Raw genomic sequence first — 26,914 nt, 5'->3', positions numbered from 1 at the left:
ACAATTCAAAGGGTTTGTAGAAAATTTCAAAGTAAACCAAGTCATTTTTTGAAGTTTATCTTTGTGATATCATTTCAGGGGTCGAGATTTGATGACATTTTAGTGAAGAAAATGCAGAGCATCTGCTGCTATATTAAATTGATGAGAATATTAAGCAATGACATCTGTAAAACATTTATGGTGGGATTACAGGCTAGCTTACAAGGGGATAACAAGGGCTATTTTTACTAATGTTTTTGTACCTATGCTAATGGAGAATATATATATATATATATACACACTTATGTATGTGCAAATGAAAAAAAGGGGAAATTTTAATATATGATAATCGTACTGAAATTGGTCTCATCTATCTCCATCACCCTAGAAGATAGAAAAGAGAAAGGAAACAAAAAAGAAGGAAGAAAACGCCATTTCTATCCCCATCATGGGACGCTTTTTTATGTAAAAGGCAAAAAGGGGGTGTTTGGTTAGAGGGTTTGTTAGGCCATCTTCTTAAAACCTTAATTCTCGAATTCAAAAAAAACCTAAAACCTAATATTTTTTTAAAAGATACTTTAATTTAATTTGGTTTTTTTATATTTTTTTTGCAAATAAAAAATGTTTTCTTAAATAATTCAAACCTAATTGTTCCCGCTTGGAAGAATATTTGCTTATTAGATTTAGATTTTTTTTGTTGCACTTCAGTTCTAAAGTTTTGTTTTAATTAATCTGGATCAATTCGGGTCACATATCTTGTTTTATCGGGTGAGTCTCCTAGTAAGATTTTTTTCATATACAATGACTCGAACCTAATATCTTACTTAAGTGATACTAAACTGTTTAACACTTAAATCAACTCGTTAATCTAAAAGTATTTTTTTCAAAGGGATAATTAAGGGGCATTGAAAATAGTACCCTTTTGAAGTCATTGGAAAAAGGAATAACAAAATGACCCCACCATATTAAAATTGCCTACTGATTTTCTACCCATCTTGGGTTTGCAATATGGATTTTAGTTTGAATAATACAGCACAAGACTTAGGGGTTGGACTTGAGAAGAGCATATATATAATCAGTTGATTTAATAAGGCGATCTACTAATTGATCAAAACTTTAGATTTTAATATTAAAAATTAAATAAGTTGAATAAAAAATATTCTTATACTCGTATTTTATAATATTTTATTTAAATTAATTTATGTATATATATGGAGTGGGATTGGGTTCTATTATTTGAATACTTGGGTTGGATTCAAATGTTTTTGTTATATATTCCTTAAAGAAAGCTAATATCCACCTAATAATTGACCCTTTCTAGACACAAATTTGATAAATAAGATGTATTTTTATTTCTAATCACCCAAAAATTAAAATAAACGACCATAAATCTATTAAAATTTAGTTTTATTCAATTTATTTTATTTATCCATGAACTAAATTGATCCATTCGATATTAGACGAATAAATTTAATACTTTCATCAAATACATTGTACTAAGTGAAAAAAAATTAGTTCATAATATTTTTAATTATTTTCGAAGCACATAAACCATACAAACTTAATTGTTCAAATTTTTATTATTTAGAGAGAATGACATTCTCTTTTATCATTTATGACTTTTATTGAGTTCATATGATATGCATTTTGATTTGGTGTTTAACAACAATGATTTACATGAATCAAACGTTCTTCATGGTTAAGGATGATTGTTATTCATATAGGTCTCGAGTTTGAACATGATGTTTATTATCAAATGGTTTAAAATCTTTCGAACATATATTATATTTTGATCATCTCAGACTAATAAAATAATAATAATGATTTTTAAATGAACATGTATGTAACATCCTCCATGCCGGGTTAGTGATTAATTTGCAAAGTTTCAACATTTGGTGATTTAAGTAAAATGATGGAAGAGTGTAATGATCTAATTGAGTTATTTGGTGTAGGATTGAATTATAAAGAAGGGGAATTAAGAGGGTAAAAGAGTAATTGAGTAAATGAAATAATTAAATATTCCTTGGGGATTATATTAGAACCCACGTGGGCATTAGGTTTCCAGAATCCTCTCATTTCTTCTTCCTTCTTTCTTATCTTCTTCTCTTCCTTCTCCAAACGTGGAGCTTGCAAGTAAAGGTAAGAAGTTGAACCTTGGTAGTTTCTTTGATTTTTAAGATTTGAAATGAAAGTTTGGATGTTATATAAGCTAAAGGAAAGCTTATATGACATTAAAACAACAAGATAAGTGTTTTAGAGATAGATTTGGAAAATGAGTTTTTAGATGAAATTTTGATATGGATGAGTTTTTGATGTTTGAATAAGTTTTTTGACTTGTCAATAAGCTAATTAAGAAGTATGAAGTAATAGAATTGAAATTGGAACAAGTTGGAATTTGAGTAAGATTCTTCAATTCTATATGGATGAGTAGTTTTCTTAGTTTTAGAGGTATTGAATGGATAATAATTAGTTTAAGTAAGTGTATGAGAGCTAAGAGTATTAAAGGGATTGAAATAGGTATATTTGAGCTGAAAGGAAAGGATTTTTTGAGCTCAAAATAGGATTTTCGGGTTAGGGGAATCGATACCCATTCAAGGGGAACCGATACCCCCTCAACGAATATGAATTTCCAGAATGCTAGAGGGGAACCGATACCCCCAGGGGGGAACCGATTCCCCCATGAGAAAAAAAAAGAGAAGAAAAGAAAGAAAGACTAAGCTATTAATTTCTTAAATTAGTAAGCTATTAAAGCTTAATTTCAAGACATAGACATCTGATGATCATCTTGAAAATTATGTTTATGTAGATACCGAGCCTACACGAGTTCGGGAACAATCTACAAGTAGGATCGATCGAGGAAAAGGCAAAGAAGTATAGGTGAGTGCATATGCATAGCATGATTATAGAAATATACTCCATTCTAGACTTGTGATAAGTCTAGATTTTATATCTTGGTACATGAGCATATTCGGTATTATGAGACATGACATGAGTTCATATAAAATGCATTATATAACATGAATATGTGGGAAAAGTTATGAGCTATGTGAAAAGGTAAGGAATTACATGTCTACGCGATATAGACTACGTGAAATGTAAAAGCCCATGTTATGTAGATGAGAACTATAGGTATAGTTGGCATGCCAAGGGTAGAGGGTCTACGCGGTTCTTTGGGACATATGTATATTCTTTGGAACATGTGTGAAGTCTTGAAAGACACATACTTGATCCCTAGTATATGTATATGATTCTTAAGGAATTCTATGTGGTCCTTATGGACATCATTATATGGCACTACGGTGCAATTCTACGCGGTTCTTTAGGACATATGTATATCCTTTGGAACATGTGTGAAGTCTTGAAAGACACATACTTGATCCATAGTATATGTATATGATTCTTAAGGAATTCTATGTGGTCCTTATGGACATCATTATATGGCACTACGGTGCAATTCTATGGGGCACTTCGGTGCATTTATACGAGCTGTGGTGACAGCATAGTGCACAACCTCACATTACTCCGATACCTTAGGTTCTCAATATGCTATCATGGGCTAATAAACTTATTAATACAGATTCATGAATGTTACAGTCATACGCTTACAGGTATAGATATTGATGAAGTATACTACATTGATTAAGTACATGTTTGCATCTCATTTCATATGATCATGACATGTTCATTACATTGCCTGGTTGTTATTATTATTGCCTCACTAAGTCGATGACTTAGAGTGTGAGTGTTTCACACATAGGATCCGAGGAATTAGACGAGACAGGTAAAGCAGCTTGACAGTATTACTCCTGCAACCATCAGATCAGAAGCAACTTAATCAGTAGGTCATTTTGTTATGTAAATAGCAGTTGGCATGTAATTAAAGGGTTAAGTTGTGTATGCTCTGAATATTTTGGTAAACTTATATTACAGTATGTATACTATTGTATTTTCTTAATATAAGTTCAAATATTTTACTATTATTTATTAAGAGTTGTGTTTTAAAGTCAATGTAATATCTCTGACTCATATCCGGGTCGGGTATGGGTTGGGGGTGTTACATTTAATGGTATCAGAGCCAGGTTTAGCCAATTCTAGGCATAAACCAGAGTCTATAGAGTCTTTAAATGGAATACATGCCAACAAATAGCGAGAACTTCTGATCTGGTATAGTATGAGTATGCTGTTTTGCTAATAGAACAATGTGTTTATTCTTATTAGATGTCCGGACATAATAGCTCCCGAAGTGAAGCGGGAGAAGATAGGCATGCTGAAAGCAGTAATTCACCTGCCCTGGCCAGGCAGGGTGAAGAACAGGCATCTCAAGGAGTGCCTGTGCAAGATCAAGATACGTTCTTCAGAATGTTAGACGCTATTCTGACGCATCTTCAACCTCCTGCTCCACTAACTCAAAGAATTAATGTAGCAAAAGAGTTGAGAAGTTTAGGAGCTCCCGAATTTAAGGGAGAAGCTGAGGAAGGTTCAGTGTCAGCGGATCTTTGGTTGAATGATTTGAAAATCATGTTAGATGGTCTCCACTATTCTGAAGTGGAGAAATTAGATGGAGCTGTGTCTTTATTGAGGGGTCAGGCGAGGATATGGTGGACGAACGTCACCATGAGGATGTCAACCGATCAGTTGACTTGGTCTTTGTTTTTAGAAGAATTTAAAAACAAGTATATTGGAGACCAATTTATCCGACAAATGAAGCAGGAGTTTATGAATTTGAAGCAGATGAGCCGCTCTGTATATGAGTACGAATGTGAGTTTAATAAGCTGAGTAGGTTTGCAGCTGAGCTTGTGCCTACTGAAAAAGATGCTTGCGAATGGTTCGTGGAGGGCTTGCGCCCTAGACTTAAAGAAATGTTGATAGTATTAAACCTGTCCTCGTTCCAGGAGGTGATCAATCGTGCAAAAGCTCTTGAAAGGGCTCAGAATGAATGATTTGGGGACTCAAGAGTTCATACATCAAAGAGGACGACTACTTCTTCTAGCTCAGTACCAACAAAAAGGGGAAGAGACTCGGGATTTCGATCACAAACTAGATCAGAATCAGTTGCATCGTCTGCTAGGGGAGCAAGTCAGGCAAGACCTAGACAGACGCAGTCAGTGGAATCTGGTGCTGGGAGATCTACTCCGGGTCAAGGGAGACAGTGTCAGCATTGTGGTAAAAACCATTATGGAGCTTGTCATATGGCTGCTGGGACTTGTTTTCGATGCGGAGATGCCGGACATTTTGTCCGGGATTGTCCATTGATTGTTGGTGAGCCGGCACCATCTGGAAGAGCTGGTTCTTTCTCCCAAAGAGGACGAGGAAGAGGCAGAGGAAGAAACCCGTCTGAATTCTCTGCTCAACCTGAAGTTCAATCCACTGCTCGAGTATACAACCTAAAGACAAGTGAAGACCGTGATGACCCTGATATTATAGCAGGTACTTTTCAGTTGTATGATAAATTAGTATTGGTGCTGATTGATCCGGGTTCTAATTATTCTTATATTACAAGTAAGTTAGTAAAGGAGTTGGGGATTCCCTTAGAAGCTACGAGTAATGAGATTATAGTAACAACTCCGTTAGGCCATAGTGCCCGGGTGAATAAAGTCTGTAAGGGGTGTCCCATAAAGGTTCAGGGAATTGAATTCCCTGCTAATCTGATGGAATTACCCTTTAACGAGTTTGAAGTGATTTTGGGAATGGATTGGTTGTTCCGTTATTATGGAGATGTTAGTTGCAGATTGAAAAAGGTAACTCTGAAAAGTTCAGAATGAACAGAGATAAGTGTGAGCAGTGAAAAGTTTAATCCTTTAGCAAATGTAATATCAGTGATGTCTGCCAAGAAATTATTGCTACAAGGATGTCAGGGTTTTCTTGCAAATGTGATTGATTCAAGAGCTCAAGAGAAAAGGTTAGAGGAGATTTTAATAGTTCGAGAATTCCCTGAAGTTTTCCCGGCTGAGTTGCCAGGATTACCTCCGGATAGAGAGGTAGAATTCCAAATTGAAATAATACCGGGAATAGCTCCGATTGCAATGGCACCTTATCGGATGGCTCCGAAGGAATTGCAAGAGTTAAAGAATCAATTGCAAGATTTGTTAGAAAAAGGATTTATTAGACCAAGTGTGTCACCTTGGGGAGCTCCGGTGTTATTTGTGAAAAAGAAAAATGGATCAATGCGTCTTTGCATTGACTATCGACAGCTCAATAAGGTAACCATCAAGAACAAGTATCCCCTTCCGCGCATTGATGACTTGTTTGATCAACTAAAAGGAGCTTTGGTATTTTCGAAGATCGATCTACGTTCGGGTTATCATCAATTGAAGATCCAGGAGAAAGATATTCCGAAAACAGCTTTCAGAACGAGATATGGTCATTATGAATTCATCGTAATGCCATTCGGAGTAACGAATGCACCTGCTGCTTTCATGAATCTTATGAACAGGATTTTTCAGCCCTATCTGGACCAGTTTGTTGTTGTCTTTATTGATGACATACTGGTTTACTCGAAGTCCATTGAAGAGCACCGCACACATTTGAGGCTAGTTTTGCAAATTCTCAGGGATAAAAATCTCTATGCGAAATTGTCTAAATGTGAATTTTGGCTAGACGAAGTAATTTTCTTGGGGCATGTGATCTCGGCAGTTGGGATTAGAGTAGACCCTCAGAAGGTTAAAGCTATAATGGATTGGGAAGTTCCTAAGAATGTGTCTGAAGTTCGGAGTTTTCTGGGACTTGCCGGTTACTATCGAAGATTCGTTAAGAATTTTTTGATGATTGTGCTGCCTCTAACAAAGCTAATGAGAAAGAACGTACCATTTGTTTGGACGTCTGAATGTCAAGAAAGTTTCGAAGCTTTAAAGAGAATTCTGACGGAAACTCCGATATTGGTTCAACCGGAATCTGGCAAGAATTTTGTAGTATACAGTGACGCATCCCATAACGGGTTGGGGTGTGTATTAATGCAAGAAGGAAAAGTGGTAGCGTACGCATCGAGACAGTTGAAACCACATGAAAGGAATTACCCCACTCATGATTTAGAAATGGCTGTTGTAGTATTCGCTCTCAGGATTTGGCGTCATTATCTTTATGGGGAGCGTTGTTACTTGTATACGGATCATAAGAGCCTGAAGTACCTGATGACTCAAAAAGAATTGAATTTGAGACAACGTAGATGGGTAGAGTTCTTAAAGGATTATGATGTGATAATTGACTATCATCCCGGAAAGGCTAATGTGGTAACAGATGCTCTGAGTAGAAAGACGTTTACAGCTTTACGAGCTATGGATGCAAGATTATCTTTAACGGGAGACGGTGGTCTTTGTGCAGAATTAACCCTTAAACCAGCATGGTTGGAACGAATAAGAGAATTGCAAAGTAAAGATGAAATGTGTTTGAAAAGAATTTAACAAGTAAAGAACAAAGAGATTAAATATTTTGAGATTAAGTTAGATGGAAATCTATATTGTAAGGGAAGAATTGTAATACCCGACAATGACGACTTGAAGAAAGAAATATTAACAGAGGCTCATTGCAGTCCGTTAACAATGCACCCGGGTGGAACCAAGATGTATATGGATTTGAAGGATCGATTTTGGTGGTCAGGGATGAAGCGAAGCATCACCGAATTTGTGTCTAAGTGTTTGATATGTCAACAAGTCAAAGCCGAGCATCAAGTTCCATCAGGATTATTGCAACCGCTTTTCATTCCTCAATGGAAATGGGAAATGTTACGATGGATTTTGTTTCGGGGTTACCCTTGACCCCGAACAAAAGAGAATCAATCTGGGTAATTGTTGATCGATTAACTAAGTCAGCGCATTTCCTTCCGGTGAGAACGGATTTCTCTATGGAAAAGTATGCAGAACTGTATATTAGAGAAGTTATTAGATTGCATGGAGTACCTGTTTCCATAGTCTCTGATCGAGACCCTCGATTTACTTCTAGATTCTGGAAATCTTTGCATGGAGCGTTGGGGACTCGTTTAAACTTTAGTACGGCTTTTCATCCTCAGACTGATGGGCAATCAGAGAGAACTATTCAGATATTGGAAGATATGTTGAGAGCATGCGTAATGGAATTTAAAGGATCATGGGAAAAGTATCTACCGCTGGCAGAGTTCGCTTACAACAATAGTTATCAGTCTAGTATAAAGATGGCCCCATATGAAGCATTATATGGAAGAAAGTGTCGTACTCCATTAAATTGGTATGAACTCAAAGACCGAAGTGTTCTTGGTCTGGATTTAATTCAAGATGTAGAACAGAAAGTTTGAGAAATTCAGCATAACCTCAAAGTGGCCTCGGATCGACAAAAGTCCTATTCTGATCTTAAAAGGAAAGAAATTGAATTTCAAGTTGGAGATAAAGTGTTTTTAAAAGGTTCCCCATGGAAGAAGGTGTTGAGATTTGGTCGAAAAGGAAAATTGAGTCCTCGGTTTATTGGACCATATGAGATTGTAAAGAGAGTAGGACCGGTAGCATATCAGCTAGCTTTACCACCTGAGATGGAAAAGATACATGATGTATTTCACGTTTCAATGCTTCGAAGATATCGATCGGATCCCTCCCATATTGTAAATCCAGAAGAGATCGAGGTACAACCGGATATGACTTATGAGGAAGAACCGATTCAAATTTTAGCACATGAAGTTAAGCAATTGAGGAACAAGACTATTCCTTTGGTCAAAGTGTTGTGGAGAAATCACAAAGTAGAAGAAACAACGTGGGAGCGTGAAGAGGATATGCGACATCAATACCCTCATTTGTTCGTGCAATGAAAAATTCGGGGACGAATTTTCTTAAGGGGGAGAGATTTGTAACATCCTCCATGCCGGGTTAGTGATTAATTTGCAAAGTTTCAACATTTGGTGATTTAAGTAAAATGATGGAAGAGTGTAATGATCTAATTGAGTTATTTGGTGTAGGATTGAATTATAAAGAAGGGGAATTAAGAGGGTAAAAGAGTAATTGAGTAAATGAAATAATTAAATATTCCTTGGGGATTATATTAGAACCCACGTGGGCATTAGGTTTCCAGAATCCTCTCATTTCTTATTCCTTCTTTCTTATCTTCTTCTCTTCCTTCTCCAAACGTGGAGCTTGCAAGTAAAGGTAAGAAGCTGAACCTTGGTAGTTTCTTTGATTTTTAAGATTTGAAATGAAAGTTTGGATGTTATATAAGCTAAAGGAAAGCTTATATGACATTAAAACAACAAGATAAGTGTTTTAGAGATAGATTTGGAAAATGAGTTTTTAGATGAAATTTTGATATGGATGAGTTTTTGATGTTTGAATAAGTTTTTTGACTTGTCAATAAGCTAATTAAGAAGTATGAAGTAATAGAATTGAAATTGGAACAAGTTGGAATTTGAGTAAGATTCTTCAATTCTATATGGATGAGTAGTTTTCTTAGTTTTAGAGGTATTGAATGGATAATAATTAGTTTAAGTAAGTGTATGAGAGCTAAGAGTATTAAAGGGATTGAAATAGGTATATTTGAGCTGAAAGGAAAGGATTTTTTGAGCTCAAAATAGGATTTTCGGGTTAGGGGAATCGGTACCCATTCAAGGGGAACCGATACCCCCTCAACGAATATGAATTTCCAGAATGCTAGAGGGGAACCGATACCCCCAGGGGGGAACCGATTCCCCCATGAGAAAAAAAAGAGAAGAAAAGAAAGAAAGACTAAGCTATTAATTTCTTAAATTAGTAAGCTATTAAAGCTTAATTTCAAGACATAGACATCTGATGATCATCTTGAAAATTATGTTTATGTAGATACCGAGCCTACACGAGTTCGGGAACAATCTACAAGTAGGATCGATCGAGGAAAAGGCAAAGAAGTATAGGTGAGTGCATATGCATAGCATGATTATAGAAATATACTCCATTCTAGACTTGTGATAAGTCTAGATTTTATATCTTGGTACATGAGCATATTCGGTATTATGAGACATGACATGAGTTCATATAAAATGCATTATATAACATGAATATGTGGAAAAGTTATGAGCTATGTGAAAAGGTAAGGAATTACATGTCTACGCGATATAGACTACGTGAAATGTAAAAGCCCATGTTATGTAGATGAGAACTATAGGTATAGTTGGCATGCCAAGGGTAGAGGGTCTACGCGGTTCTTTGGGACATATGTATATTCTTTGGAACATGTGTGAAGTCTTGAAAGACACATACTTGATCCCTAGTATATGTATATGATTCTTAAGGAATTCTATGTGGTCCTTATGGACATCATTATATGGCACTACGGTGCAATTCTACGCGGTTCTTTAGGACATATGTATATCCTTTGGAACATGTGTGAAGTCTTGAAAGACACATACTTGATCCATAGTATATGTATATGATTCTTAAGGAATTCTATGTGGTCCTTATGGACATCATTATATGGCACTACGGTGCAATTCTACGGGGCACTTCGGTGCATTTATACGAGCTGTGGTGACAGCATAGTGCACAACCTCACATTACTCCGATACCTTAGGTTCTCAATATGCTATCATGGGCCAATAAACTTATTAATACAGATTCATGAATGTTACAGTCATACGCTTACAGGTATGGATATTGATGAAGTATACTACATTGATTAAGTACATGTTTGCATCTCATTTCATATGATCATGACATGTTCATTACATTGCCTGGTTGTTATTATTATTGCCTCACTAAGTCGATGACTTAGCGTGTGAGTGTTTCACACGTAGGATCCGAGGAATTAGACGAGACAGGTAAAGCAGCTTGACAGTATTACTCCTGCAACCATCAGATCAGAAGCAACTTAATCAGTAGGTCATTTTGTTATGTAAATAGCAGTTGGCATGTAATTAAAGGGTTAAGTTGTGTATGCTCTGAATATTTTGGTAAACTTATATTACAGTATGTATACTATTGTATTTTCTTAATATAAGTTCAAATATTTTACTATTATTTATTAAGAGTTGTGTTTTAAAGTCAATGTAATATATCTGACTCATATCCGGGTCGGGTATGGATTGGGGGTGTTACAATGTACATATATAGTTTTAAATTAATTTCAATTTAATATCTTTATTGGTTTGAGAAGTAAAGACCTAACTTTACACTGCAAACTAGGGTTATATACTTAATATATACATACCTATTGGGGCTCCTGAAAATTTAAGATTTTAAATTTTTCTATGTATATTTTATCAAAAATATATTTTCATATTTTCAAAATTTTATAAGTTTAAATTTATCACTTTAAAATTTTAAAAATTCAAATTCAACTTCCTATATAAAATTTTGTATCCTTCCTTATCCGTCCTGCATGATGGTTCCTTAAAAAAAAGTCTTTTGCCATGATGAATGGTCCTACTCCTATATATTCCCAAATCAATATATACCAATTATTACCATATTTTTGGGGATAGGTGTGCCAATTATAATGAATAAGTAAATAACCATAATATATAATATTATGTGATTAACAACTTGTGTTTGATTAGGCTGAGGTACGCATAAATCTCCTTCAGTTTAAAAAAAACTGATGGTGTATTATATTTTAATGTTTAATTTACATTATACTTTTTAAAAATATTATGGTTAATGTTAATATTATTTATAATTGTAATATTTTAAAAAAAGTATAATAAATCTTTAATATTTACATTTTTTTATCATTTGTATTCTAATTATTCCGAGTGAACTTAAAATTTAAAACGGATAACTGGAATTAATAATAAAAAATAATTCTAAAAAATATTTAAAATTTAATATCAATAATTAAATTTAATTAATCTAAAAATTTAAAAAGTACATAAATTTTTTAAATTTTAGAATGCAAAATTGTATTCTAATTCTTAAACCTACTTTTAAGACAATTTCATAATAATACTATTACCCTGCAATCATGCATGATTGTCGGCTACACGTACTAAAATCATTTTTATCGGATTTGAAAATAAAACATTAACTAATATTTTCTTTTCCTTTTCATGACTATAAACGGCTACACATGACCAAAATTGTAGCATACAAATAAATAAATAAATAAATAAATAAAAACTCAAATAATAAAACAATATATAATATAAACTAAACTACAAATTTTATCATTTACCTTTGCATTTACTTATAGTTTGGTCAATAATGATTTTTTTTAAATTTTATTGAATTTTAGATGCTATATTTTTTTGTAATCATTTAATCATTGTTTATGAATTGCTTGTCTAGTTTAGTTGGTAGAGCGCAAGGCTCTTAATCTTGTGGTCGTGGGATCGAGTCCCACGGTAGACAATTCATAATTCTGACTACCGGATGTCTCCTACGGAAGTTGCTCTCAACCTAACGTTGGGGGCAACCTACTATCCTACATCCCCTTACCCCATTACATATGAGAATATGATCAGTTAATTTTTTTTATTATATTTAATCATTGTTTATTTAACTCTGCAATAACTTAACATTCTAATTAAATTTAAAATTCAATAAAATTAAAACTATATTTACAGAGTTTAAAGTGTTTTTGGTTAAAAGACGTGAAATTCACCTTCGAGAGCATAGCGAGTTTCGTGAAAAAAATTTATGACCCACCCATTATCTTAAATAACAACCGACTGTGGTCGATGATTGAATTTTGTGTAGATTGAGAAAAATAAGAGAAGCAAAAAAAGGGTTTATGTAAGAACACAAATTGACATCTTTTTGGTGTACATTAAACATTTGCAAAGCAAAGTCGTTATGGTGTTTATTACTTATGTCATAACATCGTTAATTATTCGGCGGGAAAAATATTTAAAGTATGAATAAATAAATAATTTAAATTTTAGTGATTAAAAAATATTTAGATTTTAATGATTAAAATAGAAATAAAGATAAAGGTGAACCCATTATATAATGACCATGAAGAAAAACTGAAAATGAGAAAGATACAATGAATTATACAGAATTAACAAAGATAATGGGCTGCTACGATATTTTACTTAATTAGCCTCCAACTTTGACATGTAATCATGTACGTTGGTACATCTTTGTAATCTCAACGCGGTTATAAAAATTGTGAATTTTATATTAATAGAACAATTTATAATGATTATAAATTTTTTTATTCAATTTTTAACTAATAATATAAATATTTTATAAATGCGATTGTTTGGATTTAAGACTTTAGATAAATTAATTTTATTATTAAAATTATTTGATGGATTTTTATGTTAGTAGAATTTAAATCTTGATTTTTGAGATACCAAAAATGAACCCTAATTACATGTAGTTGTAAATTACCCTAATTATGTAATCTTGTACTTTCTCGTGATTTGGACGCATAACATGAAATCTAATTCTGTAACGTTCAAAGGAGTGATGAAGAGAGTTACCTGCAAAAGAAAAGAAAAAAAAACACAATCCGTGTGAACCGGAGAAAAAAATATTAAAATAATAAGGAATGTGAATGTGACTATGTGAGTGATGATGTCCCTATTCCCCACAAGTACCGCACCTATTTTCTCCCACATTGTTTGTCCCACACCTATTTATTAACTTTTTAATAATTAAATTTTATAAATTATAATTAACGGTTTATTTCACCGCCACGATAGCTTTTACACCAACGGTCATTTTAGTTTCAATAGTTTTGATATTTATAATGTTCAGTAAAAAATGTTTTTTTTATATTATAACTTTTAAAAATTAAAATAAGAAAAGAATGAAATAAAGGAAGAGCAAGAGAAGGGATAAAGATGATAGAAGCTATCAGGGATGGTAGATAGGATTGATAAATGGATTGAATTTCGTGGATTTTACATCGTATTCGTTTGTTAGGTTTGTGGGTGATTTATGAAAAAAATCATAGGAAGTCATGTCAATTCTCATTCATAAGAAAAACCATTATATTACAATTATGGTATTTTTATCTATAATTTCCCCTTAACAGAATAGATTCCCTTTCCCTATCCGTTGGCCACATCTGCTTAATTATTTATTCACAAGCAAGCTCAAAGACCAAGCTTAATGGGATCCTGCCAGACCTTGGCCTAGTACTTCCCCAGTTGACTCATATGACCCATCAGTCACGTGCAACTTCAAATACACCTTAGATAATTTCACATTATCTATTTGTCATCTACGATCTCTAAATCTCCTAATTTCCTTAATTCCCTTTTGTAAAACCCTAATTCCTCATAACAAGCCATGACAATACCCCTTTTGCAATCGATGCTTGTCCCCAAGGATTAAAGTCTAAAAATCGAGACTTCAAAACACTCTAATCTTCCCAGGTAGCATTCTTCGAACCCAAACCGACCATTGAATTAACAGCTGGGTAACAACTCGATTACCACACTTCACAACCCACTTGTCCAACACCGTAACAGAGTAAACATAAACCTGACCATCAATAGTCACATCAGGAGGCTCTCTCAAGGTAACACATGAACTACCACATCATTCTTCAACAGACTAACGTGGAAAGTCGAGTGCAATTTTGAATGAGCTGGTAAATCCAATCGATAAGCAACTAATCTGATTCATTCTAGAACTTTATAAGGACCATAATATCAAGTTGCAAGCTTCAAATTCCAACACATAGCTAGAGATATTTGACGGTAAGGTTAGAGTTTAAGGTAAACATAATCATCCGTTTGAAACTCTTTGTCTCTTTTGTTACGATCTGTAAATTGTTTCATGTGTTGTTGGGCTTTACTTAATTGGGTATGCAAAATACCATTTATGTCATCTCATTCATGTATAAACTATTATATATCAGCTACACGAGACTCTATTACCCAAGTCATAGTAGGCGGAGTATACCATTGTATTTGCCTATATTCCAACAAAGGTTGCTTACCCTGACCACCATTAAAGTAAATAGTATTCTGGAAATGTTGCACTAAAGAATTGGAAGGTTTAGAAAAAATATTAAGGTAAATAGTATTTAGGCATTCTGCTTTCCACTTCCCACTTCAGCTCATACAACTTAGCTAGCTTAAAAGTAGCAATCAAAGTCTTAGGTTATATGCTTTCACCCTGCCCTTGATCTTCTCTTTCAAGCTACTGAGGAAACTTGAAATAAAATACCCCTTATCTAAAATAGGGTTATACTACAACATGAAGACTTGAGCTTCTTAAATATGTCATGATATGCCTGTACTATTCCTTTCTGAGTCAACTTGTTAAATTCTTCCACAGTGTCATTACAATTATTATTCTAAAACATATGACAAATATCCGCAACAAACTCATGCCGATGAACTTTATGCTTTTGCATAATGTAACCATCAAATCATGTCTCAGCCTACCCACCAAATACATTGCAACAAGCTCTAGTTTCTGATTTTCTAAAACATCAAAAATAGAGAAATACTTGTAGCATTTCCTTACCCAATCTCTAGGATTATCCCCATTAAAGGTAGGCAACTCAACATTTGGCTTAGGAGAAAAAATTTCCAAGGTTGAGCACGATTTCTAAGATCAACCTCATCCTCTAAAAGTATCATTACTAGACCCAACCACAGTACTACCGATATTCATACATGGATTATCCTGTAACCCCTGCTGATTTGAAGAAGGTTTTGAAGCTAATAACCTATGCTTATTAGCATCAAAATAATATTTCATATGTTCATCAATGATAATAACATGAAGATGTGTCTTACCCTATTTCTTTTGTGTACTTGCATGTGACATTTGCTCAACTTCATCAACACTTTTAACCATTAAAGCTAAAATCCGCTGCATGTATCCTTTGGTTTTATTAGATCAAACTTCCATATTGTTGAATCGATCCTCCTAGCTCACCTTTTTCTCATACCACCACCATGGAATACCTTTCTAAGTCTCTTCTCGTATAGAGTTGTGTGTTATTGGGGCTTTACCGTCAACCATCTTTTAAACTTTTCTTAGTTTATCCAACTTATGATTGGATCAATCTAGTGGCTCTGATAACCAATTGTTAGGTTTAAGGAAGATTTATGAAGAAAATCAGAGAAAGAAGAAGAGCAAAACTGAAGAAAGAAAAGTCATGACAATTCTCATTCATAAGAAAAACCATTATGTTACAATTTTGGTATTTATATATATAATTTTCCCTTAACATAATATATTCCCTTTCCTAATTCATTAGCCAAATCTACTTAATTATTTATTCACAAACATGCTCAAAGACCAGGCTTAATGGGCTCATGCCAGACCTTGGTCCAGTACTTTCCAAGTTGACCCAGATGGCCCATCAGTTACGTGCAACTTCAAACACCCCTCAGGTAATTTCACTTTCCCCATCTCTTTGTCATCCATGATCCCCAAATCTCCCAGTTTCCCTGATTCCCTTATGGAAAAGCCTAATTCTTCACCACATACCATGGCACTGTTCTAATTAGAGAGAAAATGATATAACTTTAGTGGGCAGTGAGCATGTGTAAACGTAAAAAGTCATACTCACCGTGGGTAGTGGGTAGGTAATAGATCTGAGACTTTGCCCCCTCTATATCATCTCGCCCTATATTCGCCTTCCGCTCGCTCGCTAACTACCCACCATATAAATTTTGGACCATTATGAATTTATGTATAATTTTAGAGAGTATTCTGTAAATCTTAAGATTTTATAGGTCATAATTTGTAATTTCACCAAAATTTAAGGTATTTTTAGAATTGAAGACCATCGTTTCTCCTATCTAAAATTGACAGGTATAGACGGGTACGAGATGGGTGATGGGTGGAAGGTGGATTTGAGAAAGTAACTGTAACGTCCCATTATCAGGGTTAGTGACTAAAATGAAAGTTTTGAAACTTTAAGGTTTGATTTTGAAAGATTGAAAAGAGGGGCGATCAGGTTTAAGATAAGTAGGATAATGTACATACACTCGAAGATCAGATGAGAAGTAAATTCACAGTATGTATTTTGTTGTATAAAAGTGTTGGCATAGAACAAGTGTAATTTACATGTGCTCTGATAAGTTTTGTAATATTTTGGTCGTACTTATATAAATGGTCAGCGTTATATTAATGAAAGTTTAAATTTTCTATAGTTTTTATAAATGTATATGTTTGAAAAGTCAATGTGACACATCAGACTCGTATCCGGGTCGGATACGGGTTGTGGGTGTTACAATAACCGCGTAGGCGGGTGTGGATTTAAAATTTTACTCATCGTGGGTGGTGGATATGAATATATTAAGTTAATATAGGAATAGAGAAATAGATATATGAACCGTTGATAACTCCGTAAAAAACTATATTTTAGGTCTTTTTAATTAAGTTATTGTTTGTCTAAAAGTCATTATCATCGCATTTTAGTTACATTTAGGATATTTAATGCATGTGGTGGAAAAGTTTTACCTCGGCTAGTTTTTCTTTATAAAACTGATACTGCTGATGAAAAGGGTTGTATGTTGGATGTGATGATGATGGAGGTGGTAGGAAATGACTGAGGAGAAAATTATTTATCGAGACAAATTTTGTGCGAGGGCCAAAGGAGCTGAAGATGATAACCGTGAGGAATTTTTCACCGCGACAAGTTTTATCTTGCAAGTCTAACGCAGTATGAGATAAAATTAATGGCGTCGCGTGGCTAGCTATCCAATATACTTTACGTGAACCCCCTGCCCCTACTATTCATTAAGGACCAGTGCCAACTGCCATATTATTTATAAAATGGGCATGAATTCAAGGGTAGTTAGGGGAATTTCAAGGGCTATAAACCCTAGAAATTCCCCATTATAAATAGTACATTATGGCCATCATTTTGAAAAAAATCTCACTCTTACATACCCTAAAAGCTCTGGAAAAGTCAACTACAACATAATCTTCTCCACCGTTCCCTCTCATCCTTCCTTGGTGTCCTCTATAGTCAGGCTTCGTTGGAGTAGCGGCTAGGCCCTCGAGAGAGGCTAGCGCACTAGAGCAGTCATGGTGATTGTCTGATGTCACGACAACAACACTATTTTTTAGAGTTTTCTTCTCTTTGTTCTTTATTTCTAATCTTTTAAGGTCTTGTACTTAATGAATATTTTGGGATGATTTTATCCACACCATGAACTATTTTATTTAGTGTTGGAGTTGTTTGATGATACATGCTCGATGATACAAACTCTGATAGCCCACCACCCACTCAAGAGACGTAGCACCTAAGCGTCCAACAAAGTTCCCCCACCACATTTGCCTTGCATTTAAATTAGTTTAATTTTCTTAGTTGACATGCATCGAGGATAATACATCCCTCAAGTTTGGGGTAAGTATTGTGCTCGTACTTAATCATTTGCATTGATAATGTTAGCAAAAAAAAGTTTGTTATGACATTAATTAAGATTATGTTAGTTACCTGGAATAAGTTGATGATGCCCAGTGATGATAAAATATTTTTTTCCATAGCTAGAACTTAATGTACATGACTACTAAGGAGGATAGAACCGACCCTAGGACTTGATTCTTTGTGACTCTTTGAACACGATTGTATGTTTTCTATGCTTAAGAAACTTACAAAATTTTTATGAAAGAATTTTTGTGCGCCGTGGAATAAAATTCTAGTAATGAATTTAACTGCTAAATCAATGCGTGAAAAAGCTAAGTCAAACTCCTTAATGCTAATGTTTGAATTGTATTACAAATAAATGCCTTGACATAACTGTAAAGGGACACTCCTATGTGTGATGGCATTACCTGGAAACCTCTTGAATAAATAACAACCTTAGCACATGAGTAAATAAAAGTAGTCACAGGATGACTCTGCATATTTGCTTTCTTGAGGCATTGCCTGGATACTACGTTTCAATAAATGGAAGCCACAACAAGGGTGAATCGTAGTTGTGATAGGCTGACTCCCCTTATGCAGTGTTTAAAAAATGAAAAAATTAAAAAGTTTAAGTGTTGAATAAATATGAGTAATTTTGTGCTTAGTGAATAATTTTATGCCTTGAGAAAACAAAGGAACTTACATAGGGACTTTCTAATTTCGTTAAGCATAGACTAGATACAATCACACACACACTTGCAAAGGGTCTTGGTCTAGGGAAGGGAACTTGACTTCTCAATTAGTCTAGAATGTTGAAGCCAAAATTTTTGCTGATGGCTGAAATTTTAGACCACTTGAATGTCTTAATTATAGCTTTGTCATAGCATTTTATTTTCTGTTGTTCATTATCCATTGCTTAAAGACAAGCAATAACTTAAGTTTGAGGGTGTGATAACTCCGTAAAAAACTATATTTTAGGTCTTTTTACTTAAGTTATTATTTGTCTAAAAGCCATTGCCATCACATTTTAGTTGCATTTAGGACATTTCATGTATGTGGTGGAAAAGTTTTGCCTCTGCTAGTTTTTCTTTATAAAACTGATATTGCTGATGAGAAGGGTTGTGTGTTGGTTGTGATGATGCAGATGATAGGAAATGACCAATGAGGAACTTATTTGTTGGAAAAATTTTGTGCGAGGACCAAAGAAACTGAAAATGATGACAGTGAGGAATTTTTTGCCACGACAAGTTTTATCTTACAAGTCTGATACAGTACGAGACAAATTTATTGACGTTGTGTGGTTAGCTGTCCAATGCTCCTCATGTGAACCCCTACCCCTGCTAATGATTTGGGACCACTGTTAATTGCCATATTATTCACGAAATAGGCATGAATTCAAGGGTAGTTGGGGGAATTTCAAGGGAACTAAACCTAGAAATTCTCCACTATAAATAACACACTATGCTCACCATTTTGAAAAAAACCCACTTTCACCTACCCTAAAAGCTTTAGAAAATACGATTGTAGCACCTTCTTCTCCACCGTTCCCCTCTCGTCCTTCCTTGGTGTCCTCCATAGTCGGGCTTTGCCAGAGTAACTGCTAGGTTTTCGAGAGAGGCTAGCGCGCTGGAGTAGTCATGGTGATGGTCTGATGTCACGACAACATCTTTGTTTTTGGGAGTTTCCTTCTATTTGTTCTTCATTTTTTATCTTTTAAGGGCTTATACTTAATGAATATTTTGGGATGATTTTAGCCACACCATGAACTGTTTTATTTGGTGTTGGAGTTGTTTGGATGGTACTTTATTTTATGTTTAATGGATGATAAATATATTTATGTTTATTTCTATTTTGTTCACTGTTTTAATCTTATGCCTTAGCACTGTAAGAGCTTTTGAGAGATTGTCTGGTGCTTTGGCATAATATTCCTAGTCTTTTTAAGAGTTGTTGAGAGATAACAATTTTTTCTAGAAGTTGATACCTAATATCGAAAGAGTTAGGTTAGATTTACGTGAACAATGGAACTAATCCGGGATGGTGAGGTTTTAATCAGCCTTAGAGATAAGGAACGCGTTTCAAGCGACTAAAAGGGATAATACTCAATCGATAAGGTAGGGTCACTGTTTACCCTGAGAGGTATTGTTGTGGCAATAGTTGTTTCAGGTTCCTTATTAGAGATAACTTATGAACACTTTAGTAAATCCTGTTGGGCAAAATAGGCAAAACATACTTAGATCATCCTAGGCATAGAATAATTTCTCGCCATAACAAATCTAACCCAAGTGCTCATTTAAAGTCTGATTGTGTGAGATTGTTAGACTATATTCAGAAATTGAACATTTTTCGCCTTAGCAACTTTTATTTACTTATTCTTGCAATTAATTTTTGCCTTAGCAAATTTTATTTGTTTACTCTTGCATATTTTTCTTGCCACGACAAAAATTATCTGTTCACTTCACTTCACACAATTCTTGACTCATCAAACTTATTACATCTGTTCATACCATCTGTCATAGCTCTTTCTTCATTTGTTTATATCATTATATTTAGGCGTTTATGATTAGTTAATGACATATATTCTTATATGTAGCAATCTTTAAAGAATTCCCCCAATCATTGTGAAGACAATACTCACTCAGTGTTGTATTACTTATATCGATTGTGTATACTTACATAGATTTACGTGCCACAACATACACATGTACACGCGTTCAAGTTTTTGGCGTAGTTACCCAGGATCGAACCTGGGTAGTCCGCGTGACATGCGGAAATACTCACCATTATATCTAACTCATCCCGCCCGTTTATTATCCCTAGTAGCTATCATCGATCAGAGCAACATAGACAATGAACAAAAGAAATATAAGTTAAAAGGAGAGGTTTAGAGTATTTATGAATTAAATTATCATTTTATCTAAATCGCAATGGTTAAATTAGAAATTTTTATAATTTTATTAAATGCCGTTATCAAACTAACGGAAATTGACGACTCGATGATCAAAATATAATAAACTGATAAAGTAAGTGATAAAAATATATTTTGTTAAACGATAACCAAAATAAAACATACCGAAAATAAAAGTAACTTTGAGTGTAGTTGACCCTATTAAGTTATATAATACATAAATTGTAATAAATTATTTTTTTAAAACATATTCATACCTTTCTTCCAATTTATTCCAGTAAACGAATTACTATTTTTAAAGTTAAATTTGATTTAATTTTTAAAGTAAAAGAATCATGTAATAAATCTCATTCATAATCAAAGGAAAACTTTTGAAAAGTGTAAAATTGATACCATAATTATTGAATAATCAAAACAAAATATTTAAAGTCGACTTTTCTGACAGAATACGGTTGAAGTCGAGATGTAAAACATGAAATAATGTAACAATAAAATTTTCTCATCAACCATATAGATATAAAGGAGTTCACATTAATAATTTAAACAATAAAATATCCATATTTAACAGCTCCTTTTCTGACAATTTTGACGGCCCCCGAGAATCCTCTTCGTTTTTCTCTCTTTGCTTCTGCCTTTTATTATAACCAGTTCACTTGTTGCTGGACAAAAAAGGAACACCTCTATCTAAGACCTGGGTTGTGTTCGGATCTTCTGTCACGGCCACATATTCCAAGGAAAACTTCGGTTTTTCTTGACTTTGGAGTCATAAAGTCAGAGCTTAAGGTGAATATAATTTATATGATCTTCTTTGTTTTTATTTTATTTGAGTTGAATTGTTTAAGTTAATCCATAAAGAGCAAATCTGGGGATTTTCATTGGGATTTTCTTTTACTTTTTTGGTGTTTTGTTTTTATTTTCTTTTCCTTGGATTCCGGGGTTTCCTTTTATTGTTTAAGTTCGTTGCTTTATTGGAATCTGGGTTTAAACTGTTGAACTGCAAAGTCTCTGGTGTTTTGAAATTGAAACTATCACTCACAATTCTCAGCTTTTCAGGGGGTTCTTCTTAGTATCTGGGTATTAAGAGAATTCTCTGGTTTTTTAAAGCCAAATTCAGCCAAAAACTTCAGCTTTGGAGGTTGAAGCCTGGTTGGTTTCTTGTTTCAGCTTACTTTAAGGATTTAGGCTTTGTGGCTTGGGTTCTTAGCAGCATAAAGGTTAATTTTTGCCTTTTAGCTTCAAATTCTCATGTGCTAGGGCTTGAAAGATTGGGGGTTTTTGGGTTTTGATTTGGAAGTCAAGCTTTATGTTCTTGGAATTGTTTTATTTTCTACTTTTGATGTTTTGGATGACTTGATTTTCCATAAAGTTGCTTTCTTTTTCTTTGCCAGGTTCATTTTCTTGCTGTTATCATGGATTCCCCGCAGTCAGTCGTCTCACCGTTCAAGAACTCTGTTGTGGGTGAGCCTGAGAACCAGACACCCAAGTTTTCCGGTGGGAATGCGGGTGGTTTATCGTCGAATGGGTCCGAGGTTAACAGACAGGAACAGAATTCCATTGGTGTTCTTGAGGTTTATGTTCATCAGGCAAGAGACATCCAAAACATATGCATTTACCACAAGCAGGATGTGTATGCAAAGCTTTGTCTCACCTCTGATCCTGAGAGCACAGTTCTCACCAAGATCGTCAATGGTGGCGGGAGGAATCCGGTGTTCAACGATAACCTACGTCTCGATGTCCGAACCATTGACTCGTCTCTCAAAATCGAGATTTTCATGATGAGTAGAGTGAGGAATTATCTTGAAGACCAGTTGCTGGGATTTGTATTGGTGCCACTTTCCGAAGTGCTTCTCAAGAATGGCAAGTTGGAGAAAGAATTCTCTCTTTCTTCGACCGATCTGTTCCATTCGCCTTCAGGTTTCGTCCAGTTGTCTCTTGCATGCGCTGGATTGTCTCCTGAAGTAATGGCCATTCCTGCAATGCCTGTAGATGTGGTGGCTGCTGATGAAACTCTGAAGGATTCGGAAACAAACGAGCGTGACTTGGAAAAGATTGAGTTTCCGGATCCGAAAATTGTGAATGAGAACCAGATGATGGTTTCTGAGTATTATTATGGGATCCCATGTTCGAATTTGGACTCCGAAAGTTCGGAAAGTTTTGTCACTGCTGATGCTGAGAATCAAATTAGTTCAGACATGGGTGTTCATGTAGTGGAGAGCTTCTCAACTGCTACTGCCGATTCCATCCAAGCCCCCAAGCTTGATTCTCCTCCAAGCAGTGTGTCAACTAACGGGGTTTCATCTCCACCGGCCGCTGCCAGTTTTGAGTCCGCTGATGGTCTGGCTGCTTCAAAAACCTCTACTCAGGAACACACGTCATCCCCGAAAGAGAAGAGCGCGGATGACGGAGATGTTGACAGCCATTCCTCTGCAGCACAAAGCGATTCCTCCATGAAACCCGTTGTTTCCGTCAATATTGAGCCCGAGCAGAAGTTGGTGCAGCAAGACATAGTGGACATGTACATGAAAAGCATGCAGCAATTCACCGAGTCATTAGCTAAGATGAAACTGCCACTGGACATCGACAGCGGACCGACCAAATCTGAGAGTTCAAACACCACCAACCAGAAAATTCAGGCATCGAAAAACACCGGCTCTCGGGTTTTCTATGGAAGTAGGGCTTTTTTCTAAGCTTCCCGATCCTCCGCTCAAAGGAAGATTCACAAATGACTAGAAATTTAGGGTGAAGACAGGAGACTAATGCTACTAATAGTGAAATGTAATAATGTATCATGTGGTCTTTTCATTGTAACTTTGTACTGTTTATTTAGCTTTCTTCCATTTCAATGTCTGACAGTATGTATATATATATATATATATATATATGCATATGAACCTTTCCTTTTTATAAGTCTTCTGCTGATTTTAAACTTTCAAAATAATTGCAAGAAATCACATTCCATGTTAATCACAGTGTAATTTCTGCATGTAATCATATTATGTGATAATCCGATCCCACTTTCTGCTGTTTTGTAATAATAAGATCCAAGGTATCATTGGACATAATACATTCATATTCACTTTACATTTACATCATGAAAAGGCGATTGGCTAACAAGTTTTGTTTTGCCATCACAAGATGGAGAATAAGAGACCATCTTATTGCATGTACATTAACAGAATCTAAATAGGTACTTCAATGATTTCATTTTCCTCTCAGAAGATTCGAGGAAAAGATGAACGTCGAACGCGACAGTCGGAGAAATAGCAGCAAAAGCAGACTGTTGCTTAAATATACTGTATTACTGTAAGTAAAGCTGTGTTTATGTACCGAATCGGATTGTTATTTTATACGGATAGCTCAAATCCCTCAAATGTTTCACACTAGTATACTGAACAGAGAACTCCTTACAATCTGAGAGAAAAACAATCCCAGGTAATATGACAAGAACCAGCAACTCTGCCAGGGCATTACAAATTTAAAAAGAAAATAAGAACAAAATCAATACCCTATGGTTTGATGAACCGCTGCCGGAACGCCATGCTGAAGATGCCTCGTACACTGGAGTATATATATCCTGCAATCTGATTGTACACCTCACTCGAATACCAAGAATCGAAACCTAAATTGTCAGGATTACAATATAAGAGAAGAAAAAAACGAATCGAAACTCAAACCTTAAGGAAACCCCCTTGTTCTGGATGTGTATATTTCAAATCAGTAACCCTCATTAGTGTCATAATTTCCTTGCAAGCTGACATAGTAAACCAGCAGTTGTTTCGAATTCGCAGATCCTTAGCCTGTTTCTGCAAATTTATTCACACTACACCATAACTTCTGATACCCAAATAACAAATCGCCTAGGCAGCAATTCCTGGATATGAAACAAACAAATGCAACAAGCTGGCATTCACTTATCGAGCCTCGGCATATTAGCATAAATAAAACATTCAGAACCAAGCTCAAATAACTGGATGTAAAATACTGTCATCCAGTGATTCGGTCCTATGACATTAATGATATGCAGATTATTGAATTTCAGGACAGCATAAAGAGAACATTACCTCCATTGGACTGTCTACTTGTGACACTGTAACTTCCAACATAATCCTTGGAGGATCTTGCAGTAACATCTGAGGATGCATTGCCAAGTCCGTAACTGAACGAGCTCGAACCATCAAAATCGGGAGCTGCGAACTGCCAGTTGAATCACCATAAACTGAACCACTATGGTAAAGATCCCCCCTTAAACCTACCAGTTGGAACAGCAAAAGACGGTGTCGGAGCTGCACCAGTGCCACCGTTTCTTCCATATCCTACCGCTCCTAAACCGTAGTTGTCATCATCACTCCCATAACCGGCAGTCCCACCAGTATAGCCAGAAGCGTTGCTTCCACTTTGCACAGGAGGAGCAGTCCAATTAGCCCCACTGTTTCCTAAAGGACCAAAACTCCCCGTTCCAGTCCCCAAGAAACTACCAGGGCTGGAAGCATTTGTGGCATTGCTAAGGCCTCCATTTCCCCAGATATACCGAGTAGCAGAGCTCGAATTAGAATCATTTCTTCCACTTCCAACACCATATCCTATAGGAGTGTTAAACCTGTTTGAAATCCCACCATAGTATGGGCTAATTATCTGTCCATATCCTAGACTATTGCCAAAGTTGGAATTCCCACCATAGTCTGGGCTCATTCCCTGCTCCATATCCATGCCTAACCCATAGCTGGTGGTACTAAGTGGAGGAAACCCGCTTCGACCAGTAGGAAGAGGATTAAACCTACCATCCATCTTAACTCCAAACTCGGCAAGTGGGATAAGATTATATCCCTTAGCATGACTATTGAGGAGATTGGCAGCCCTACTCAAACCAGAATTATATCCGATCACAGGGTTGCGGGTGGAGGACGGAGATAGTTCTTCCGGAACTGCCCTCTTGACTTCCACCAATTTCCTTTTGAGTTCATGAAATGTTTTGTGCAGAACTCTATATACATATTCCACCGAATCATAAGTAATGAAACCGAACCCTCTTGGCCTTTGATGTTATGATCATACATCACCACAACAGTAATTGTACCAAAATGATCAAAATAGTTCTTAAAGTCATTCTCGGTGGCAGATGAGGCTAAACCTCCGACCAAAATCTTTTCATGCTTCCAGGAACAGGAGAACCAGTGATGCCTCTCATGTTCCTGTTTATAATGTTCTGATCATCCCTAGGAACAGCCTTCTTTGCTTCAACCTGAAAATTGATCAAACAATTACACCACATTTTCTATCCCAACCCAACCATTGAATACAAATTCATTTGAACAAACATCGCATTTGGCCGACTTTAACTAGTAGTATTTTGGTCTCTCATGATCATTGCCTCCACCACTTCTCCGTATTTACTGAAATACTCCTTGAGACGTTCCTCATCAGTGTCCCAAGATATCCCACCAATGAAGAGTTTACCATGATGTGATCCCATCTTATCTGCAATCACTATCATCAAACCATCAATTTCAATCCAAAGAGGAAAAAGTCTGGAACTTATCTCAAAACAAAAAGTACCACAATTGGATTCAAATATCAAAATTTCAAATTCAACCAGAAAACTAACACCAATCCAATGAATGAAACTTTCCTCCACAGTTAAAACTCCAATACCAAATTATCCAATTACCACCAGCAACTAAAAGGGATCCATCCTTTAGAAAAAAAGGAAGCAAAGCAGATCAAAATGCGAACAACGGTAACAACAATCAAACAAGAATTCTAAAAGGAGAAAAAACATACCTTCTGATATGAATTACAGGTAGAATCTGATCAAAGACAGAGTTGAGAATTGTAAA

The 26,914-nt window shown here is 35.3% G+C and overlaps 1 protein-coding gene and 1 pseudogene across 1 annotated transcript; one reads left to right on the top strand and one right to left on the bottom strand.

Annotated features, from left to right (window-relative positions):
* Positions 1 to 21,664: 21,664 nt before the first annotated feature.
* On the top strand, positions 21,665 to 23,913 carry LOC120202418. Its single transcript, XM_039202840.1, has 2 exons — positions 21,665 to 21,863; positions 22,469 to 23,913. Exon 2 carries the CDS (start codon positions 22,490 to 22,492, stop codon positions 23,765 to 23,767), a length of 1,278 nt encoding a protein of 425 aa, XP_039058771.1. The 5' UTR covers positions 21,665 to 21,863; positions 22,469 to 22,489; the 3' UTR covers positions 23,768 to 23,913.
* Positions 23,914 to 24,771: 858 nt separating this feature from the next.
* On the bottom strand, positions 24,772 to 26,697 carry LOC120202417 (annotated as a pseudogene).
* Between the last annotated feature and the right edge of the window lie 217 nt (positions 26,698 to 26,914).

This window comes from Hibiscus syriacus, unplaced genomic scaffold, assembly GCF_006381635.1.
Source record: "Hibiscus syriacus cultivar Baekdansim isolate YM2019G1 unplaced genomic scaffold, ASM638163v2 tig00008706_pilon, whole genome shotgun sequence".
In the NCBI taxonomy this organism is placed as follows: Eukaryota; Viridiplantae; Streptophyta; class Magnoliopsida; order Malvales; family Malvaceae; genus Hibiscus; species Hibiscus syriacus.
The sequence above is the reverse complement of the archived record's forward strand: the minus strand, read 5'-3'. Positions and strand labels throughout refer to the sequence as shown.

Coding starts and splice junctions, on each gene's coding strand:
- LOC120202418 (XM_039202840.1), top strand. CDS start 22,490: ATGGATTCCCCGCAGTCAGTCGTCTCACCGTTCAAGAACTCTGTTGTG.